An 8036-nucleotide genomic window follows, 5' to 3' on the forward strand; every position below is an offset into this window, starting at 1 on the left:
TACACGGGAGGCTAAGGGAGGAGAATCACTTGGACCCAGGAGGTGGAGGTTGCAGTGAGCCGAGATCACACCACTGCACTCCAGCCTGAGATACAGAGTGAGACTGTCTCAAAAAAAATTAAAAATAAAAAATAAAAAACAGGCCCAGCACAGTGGCTCACGCCTATAATCCCAACACTTTGGGAAGCTGAGGTAGGAGGACTGCTTGGGCCCAGAAGGTGGAGGCTGCAGTGAGCCGTGATTATGCCACTGCATTCCACCCTGGGTGACAGAGTGAAACCCTGTCAATAAGCAGTAATGGCATAAAATGCTTAACAAATGCTGTCAATACAACCTGATACAATAATACAAATATTCAGGAAAAATAATGTTTGCTATGTCATACCACATGCAAAAATGAATCACCAGCCGGGCATGGTGGCTCACGCCTGTAATCCCAGCAATTTGGGAGGCCGAGGATCACTTAAGGGCAAGAGTTCAAGACCAGCCTGGCCAACAAGGTGCAACCCCACCCCCAACCCATCTCTACTAAAAATACAAAAATTAGCTGGATGTGGTGGTGGGTGCCTATAATCCCAGCTACAAAGTGCTGGGATTACAGGCATGAGCAACTGCGCCCAACCAGAAAGCGGTTTCTTGAGATGGAATCTGCTCCTGGTGAAGATGCTATGACATTGTCAAAATGACGGCAAAGGATTTCAAATATTCTATAAACATAGTTGATGAAAAGGTGGTAGGGTTTGAAAGGATCAACTCCAATTTTGAAAGAAGTTCTATATGCAATGCTATCACACAGCATTGCATGCTACAGAGAAATCTTTTGTGAAGGAGTCCATCGATGAGGCAAATTTTGTTGTCTTACTTTAAGAAATTGTCACTCTAGCCTTGCGACAACTGCCCTGATCAGTCAGCAACCATCAATCTGAAGGCACGACCCTCCACCAGCAAAAAGATTATGACTCACAGAAGCCTCAGATAGATCGTTAGCACTTTCTAGCAATAAAGTATTTTTACTTATTTTTTAATCATGCCATATTAATTTTAATTACATACAAAGATCTAACATGCCACCCACAGACCATTTCACCCACTGCTCTGTTTGGCTGCAGTCTCTTGTCTCTCCCTTCAGCAATGGTGAAGCGGACACCCTTTCCTCAGGGAAGAGAAATCCATGGTTTGTTGCCCTTGTCAATAACAAAAATGATGGAAAAGCTGTTGCTGTTGGCATCTTTCACGTGAAACGTGTCAAAAGATACAGGGTGCCTCTCTCTGTTGGTGATCACACCAATTCTTCCCCAGTTACCACCTCCAGTCACCAAACACAGGTTACCAGTGTCGAACTTCAAAGCAGTGATCTTGCCAGTCTCCAAATCAATCTGAATGGTGTCATTCACCTTAATGAGGGAATCAGGGTGGCGGACAGTGTGAATATCGTGAATCACCAGGTGAGGGATTCCTTTTGCGCGCACAAAGATTTTTCTCATTTTGCACAACTTGTACTTGACTTCCTCAGGTGTAATACGATGTAGAGCAAAGCGACGATTGATGCCATAGATCAGACAGAAATCCTCTCCCATCTTGTCAATGCTGATGACATCCATAATCCAGTAGGGTAGGTTATTATCAGTTCGAATCTTGCCATCTACCTTAATGAACCACTGCATGCAAATCTTCTTTACTTCGTCTCCTGTCAGGGCGTACTTAAGTCTGTTCCTCAGGAAAATATGAGGGAGACACTCTCTCAGCTTGTGGGGACCAGTGGATGGACGAGCAGCAAACACACCAGTCAATTTATCCAGCATCCCATGCTGTAGAGCTGCTACCCGCTTCAGATGCTGCTTGGGACCGAAAGCCACAGCTGTAATAGGCGCAGAAAGAGGACCTCCCATCTTCTAGTGCACATAGAAACCGGGAACCAATAAAGTATTTGTACATCAAGGTATGTAGGCCAGGTGTGGTGGCTTACGCCTGTAATCCCAGCATTTTGGGAAGCCAAGACGGGTGGATTACTTGAGGCCAGGAGTTTGAAACCAGCCTGGCCAACAAGGCGAAACCCCGTCTCCACTAAAAATACAAAAATTAGCCAGGCGTGGTAGTGCACACCTGTAGTCCCAGCTACCCCGGAGGCTAAGGGTGGAAAATTGCTTGAATCCGGGAGGTGGAGGCTGCAGTGAGCCAAAATCACACCACTGCCCTCCAGCCTGGGTGACGGTGAGAGACTCCATCACAAAAAAAAAGAATAAATATATGAAAGAACGTTTAGCTATTGTATTAGTCTATTCTCCTACTGTTATAAAGAAATACCTGAGACTGGGAAATTTATAAAGAAAAGGGGTTTCATTGGCTCACGGTTCTGCAGGCTGTACAGGAAGCATAGCAGCCTCTGCTTCTGGGGAGGCCTCAGGAAGCTTCCAGTCATGGCAGAAGGCAAAGGGGGACGGAGGCATCTCACATGGTGGCAACAGGAGCAAGAGTGAGGCTGGGGAGGTGCCACACACTTTAAACAACAGGATCTCCAGAACTCACTATCATGAGGACAGTATCAAGAGGAAATCCATCCACATGAGCCAATCACCTCCTACTAAGGCCCCACCTTGAACACTCATGATTACAATTCGACATGAGATTTGGGTGGTGACACAGATCCAAACCATATCAGCTATAGTAATAATAAAATTGCAAATTCAAATAATTTGATTCCAGTCTTGCAATGCCGCCTTCTCAATTAGGCTTGCCTTGATTTCTCTAATTAAAACTGCAACCCTTGGCCAGGCACAGGGGCTCACACCTGTAACCCCAGCACTTGGGTAGGCCAAGGCGGGAGGATCGCTTGAACCCAGGAGTTCGAGACCAGCCTGGGCAACGTGGTGAAACCCTGTCTCTACAAAAAAAAAAAAAAATAATAATAATAATAATAATAATAAATAGCTGGTCTTGGTGTCATGGGCCTATAGTCCCAGCTACTTCGGAGGCTGAGGCAGGAGGATCACTCGAGCCTGGGAGGTGAAGGTTGCAGTGAGCTGAGATCATGCCACTGCACTCCAGCCTGGGTGACAGAGCAAGACCCTTTCTCAAAGAGAAAAACATACAAATGAAAACTGCAATCCTTGGCCAGGTATAGTATCTCACACCATTAACCCCAGTATTTTGGGTGACTGAGGTAGGAAGATTGCTTGAGTCTAGGAGTTTGAGACCAGCCTGGGCAACATAGGGAGATGTCACCTCTACAATACATTTAAAATAAAAAAACTACAATCTTCTTCACTTCCTGCTCCTTTAACTTGCTCTGTTTTTTCTTAACTATAGCACTTCATGCTTTCTAATATACTAAAGGATTTACTTATTTATAATATGTATCGTGTATGTACATGTCCTCCACTCAAATATAGGTTTCATGAGATCAGAGGTTGTTTTTTTCAGTAATCTATCTCAAGCACTGAGAATATGCCTAGTACATGGTTAGCAATCAATATCTATGTGTTGAATGAACGCAGCAGATTGACAACATAATAATACCCACAGTAGGCAAGAGTATGAACAGTCAGACTCATGTACTGTTAACAAGAGGGTAAACTGATTAAATGAACTATATACATTCATACTCGAAAATACTAAACAACCACTGAAAGTGATGTTGTGCAGTTTGGCAAAATACAGTTACACTCTGTTGCCCAGGCTGGAGTGCAGTGGCACAATCACCGCTCCCCACCGTTTGGACCTCTAGGCTCAGGTGATCCTCTCACGTCAGCCTCCTGAATAGCTGGGACTACAGGTGCAAGCCACCATGCACTGTTAATTTTTTTCATTTTTTTGTAGAGATGGGGCCTCGCTAGGTGCCCAGGCTGGTCTTGAATTTAGAACTTTTTAGTAAAGTTCCCATGATATTACCATGGGAATAATACAAATTGTAAAATAGCATGTACAGTCTGTTTCCAAGGAAAAAGTGCATACAATAAAATCTTATCTATGAGGTGAGATTACAAGTTGCTGTTGTTGTTGTTGTAAGACAGAGGCTCGCTCTGTGGCTCAGGCTGGAATACAGTGGCACCATCCTAGCTTGCTGCAGCCTCAAATTCTTGGGCTCAAGCAATTCTCCTGCCTCAGCCTCCTGAGGAGCTGGAACTACAGGTGTGCACCACTGTGCCCAGCTAATTTTTTTATTTTTTGTAGAGACAGGATCTTGCTATGTTGCCCAGGCTGGTCCCAAACTCCTGGGCTCAAGCAATCCTCCCACCTCAGCCTCCCAAAGTGCTGGGTTTACAGGTTGGAGCCATTGCATCTGGCCTGTCATATTTATTTTCTACAATGAATATGTATTAGATGTATAACAAGCAGGGGAAACATTTTTTAAAAGGAGAAAATAGAAACTACCTGGTTAATACACATAGGCTTTCCTGTTTTAAAAAGGATATCGGAAGAGTAAGAACATATTTTAGAAGATTCACTCTGCAGTTACATTAAATGGAAACTAGCAAGCAAAGAGAGATGGGTAACCAAATGTAGGCTATTTAAATGTCCTCTCTATTGTCTGTAGTTTTTAAATTGCAAAAAGTAAAAGTGTGTATAAAATAAATTATATGAAAGTTTCTAGATTAAAAAGCCCATTCTCAGCAAGACCCGGATATTCTTCTGGAACGAAATTCACAAATTCTGACCATCCTTGAAGCCAAACTCAAGCCCGCTGGCCGCACATGAATCTGCCTGTTACCCCTTAATAAGACAGGACTTCCTTTGGGCTTGGGCTGGGGTCAAATGGTGCTGTGTGAAAGCCACCCATTCCTGCCAATCACACAACCCCTGGAAACAGCACGGCTTATTGTGAAAATTAATTCAGGGAGCTTAAACACCACCAAACAGAATGGTTTAAAAAGAAAAGAAAAAAAAATCCCTGCGGTTTAGAAAATTCTAGATGCATTATGACTCTTCGGTATGAGTCCCAGGCTATACGCATTATACCGGCAACACCCGGGAAAACATAAGATGTTTTTTTTAATCCATCAGATAATTACACCGACTACAAGGACATTTTGGCAACTACTAGAAAATACTGCCCTCTGGTGTTAAGGTCATTCCACACTGATTAACATAACAAAAAGGAAAAAAAGAAAAGCCTTTCTTAAATACAAAAACCACTACCTTCAGGGACTTACATTTTTACTTGCAAAAAATCTGAACACAAAATCCCAAAGGATTTTACGGGTATATATTGTGGACACCTTCCCCACTGTGCCTGGAAAATACCTACTAACGTTATTACAAGCTGTCTCAGTCAATTCACGTCAGAGGATCTCCTCTCCAAGAGCTATATTCAGCTGTCTCTTGAACAAAACAAAACCAAAAAGTACTTTCAAGAATTTCTGTGGGGGAGAAGTTTCTGCAAAATAAACTAAAGATTATTTTCACAGAAAATTTTCTACTAATCCTGGTAGGAAGAATAGAAAGAAGAGCAATATTACGATATTCTATGTATTATAGAAGTCTTTAAAAATGTGAGACAATTTTTATGAAAAACAAAATAGCCACATGAATAAAGAAGCTGGCAATCACTGGTTATATATTGATCATCTTATTCCTGCTTAAAGGTACTTCAAGAATAAGATAGAAAGGAGGTTCTGTCATAGCTCTCCGCTATAAGAAAATAAAACTTCACAAGGGCAGGGCGTGCCGTTCTGATGGTTACACACACAACAATTGCATGCACAAATTCAGCAATCTTGGCTGGACATGGTGGTTCACACTTGTAATCTCAGCGCTTTCAGGCCAAGGACACCATGCCCAGCTTTTTTCTTTTTTTTTCAGATGGGATCTCATTCTGTCTCCCAGGCTGCAGTGCAGTGGCGCAATCTTGGCTCACTGCAACCTCCACCTCCTGGGCTCAAGCAATTTTCCCACTTCAGCCTCCCTAGTAGCTGGGACTACAGGTGCCCATCATCATTCCTGGCTAATTGTTTTTTGTATTTTTTTTGGTAGAGATGGGGTTTCACCATGTTATCCAGTCTGGTCTCGAACTCCTGAGCTCAAGAGATCCGCCTGCCTCGGCCTCCCAAAGTGCTGGGATTACAGGCGTGAGCCACCAGGCCCAGCCCATAATCTTTTGTAGAGATGGAGCCTCACTGTGTTGCCAATAAAAGAAACCAAAGTTCCATGGAGAAATGGCTGATTCTAAGACTAGGGCAGGAAATACACAGGATAAGCCCGGAGCACCTACTAGTACCAGAAAGTAGGAAAGTGCTCAAAATAAACAAACCAAAAAAAAGCCCACATCAGTGGGGAGATGTCAAAGGGTCACAGGATCCAACTGAAAGAGATCCCAATAGTCAAAGCTGGAACAACTTGAGTAACAAAATAAAATAGATTGGATCATAACCCAAAGCATGGAATAAACACTCATGAGTCCACACTGATATTAACAATTGAATAAAAAAATGCAAGTCTCCTTCTGCATCCACTGCAAATTGGTTCCAGGACCCCCGTAGATACCAAAATCCATGGATGTTCAAGTCCTTTATATGAAATGGTATCACATTTGCACATAACCAGCACACATCCCCCTGTACACTCTAATTATATTTAGATTACTTATAATACCTAATACAATAGAAATGCTATGTAAATAGCTGTTCTACTGTGTTGATTGTTTTATTTATTTATTTATTTATTTATTTATTTATTTATTTGGTGTTTTTGTTTTTTTGGGGTGGAGTTTTGCTCTTGTCACCCACGCTGGAGTACAATGGTACCATCTTGGCTCACTGCAACCTCTGCTCCTGGGTTCAAGTGATTCTCCAGCCTCAGCCTCCTGAGTAGCTGGGATTTCAGGCACTCACCATCACGCCTGGCTAATTTTATATTTTTAGTAGAGACGGGGTTTCACCATGTTAGCCAGGCTGGTCTCAAACTCCTGACCTCAGGTGATCCACAGGCCTTGGCCTTCCAAAGTGCTGGGATTACAGGCGTGAGCCACTGTGCCTGGCTGGTTTGTATGATTTTTTTACTGGGTTTCTTTCCCTAATATTTTTGATCTGTGGTTGGCTGAATCCATAATGTGGAATCAGAGAATACAGAGGGCTGAGTGTAGAAGGGGAATAAGAGACCTGTCTCCCACAAGGAAGAAGTTCAACGAATTCTCACAGATACTCCACCCGCACAGAGGTGGAGCATAACTCCTCACTCCTGAAGTGTGGCCTGCATGTAGTGACTTCCTTCCAAACACGGGAGAAGAGTAAATTTACAGTGGAGAAACCTGACCAACGCTGCCTCTGGCAGGTGATCAAGGTCAATGCCAACAGTGATAAGTTATATTGATAGTATATTGTAATATATAGTATTATAGTATATATAGTAATATATAGTATAGTATATATTGATGCACTACATCATGACATGAGTTATATCATTATAATTATGGTGAGTTGTATAATTATTTCATCATATATTGCAATGTAATCATAATAGAAATAAACAGCACAATAAATACAAAGCGCTTGAATCATCCCCAAACCAACCCTCAACCCCCACCCTAGTCTACAGAAAAATTGTCTTCCAGTGCAGCATGGCTCACACCTGTTATCCCAGCACTTTGGGAGGCCAAGGTGGGCAGATCACTTGAGGCCAGGAGTTCAAGACCAGCCTGGCCAATATGGCGAAACCCCTTCTCTGTTAAAAATACAAAAATTAGCTGGAAGTACTGGCGCACACCTGTTATCCCAGCTACTTGGGAGTCTGAGGCACAAGAATGACTTGAACCCAGGAGGAGGAGGTTGCAGTGAGCCAAGATCTACCACTGTACTCCAGCCTGGGTGACAGTGACACTGTGTCAAAGAAAGAAGGAAGGAAGGAAGGAAGGAAGGAAGGAAGGAAGGAAGGAAGGAAGGAAGGAAGGAAGGAAGAAAGAAAGAAAGAAAGAAAGAAAGAAAGAAAGAAAGAAAGAAAGAAAGAAAGAAAGAAAGAAAGAGAAAGGAAGGAAGGAAGCAAAGGGAAGGGAAGGAAGGAAAGAAGGAAGGAAGGGAAGGAGGGAGGGAGGGACAGAGAGAGAG

General features: G+C 42.9%; 1 protein-coding gene across 1 annotated transcript; it reads right to left on the reverse strand.

Annotated features, from left to right (window-relative positions):
- Nucleotides 1-1034: 1034 nt before the first annotated feature.
- LOC102122273 (small ribosomal subunit protein eS4, X isoform-like) lies at nt 1035-2872 on the reverse strand. Its single transcript, XM_015440968.3, has one exon. It carries the CDS (start codon nt 1887-1889, stop codon nt 1155-1157), a length of 735 nt encoding a protein of 244 aa, XP_015296454.3. The 5' UTR covers nt 1890-2872; the 3' UTR covers nt 1035-1154.
- Between the last annotated feature and the right edge of the window lie 5164 nt (nt 2873-8036).

This window comes from Macaca fascicularis, chromosome 19 (assembly GCF_037993035.2).
Source record: "Macaca fascicularis isolate 582-1 chromosome 19, T2T-MFA8v1.1".
Lineage (NCBI taxonomy): Eukaryota > Metazoa > Chordata > Mammalia > Primates > Cercopithecidae > Macaca > Macaca fascicularis.

Excerpts from the sequence above, each read along its gene's own strand:
- LOC102122273 (XM_015440968.3), bottom strand. The coding sequence starts at position 1,889 with ATGGGAGGTCCTCTTTCTGCGCCTATTACAGCTGTGGCTTTCGGTCCC.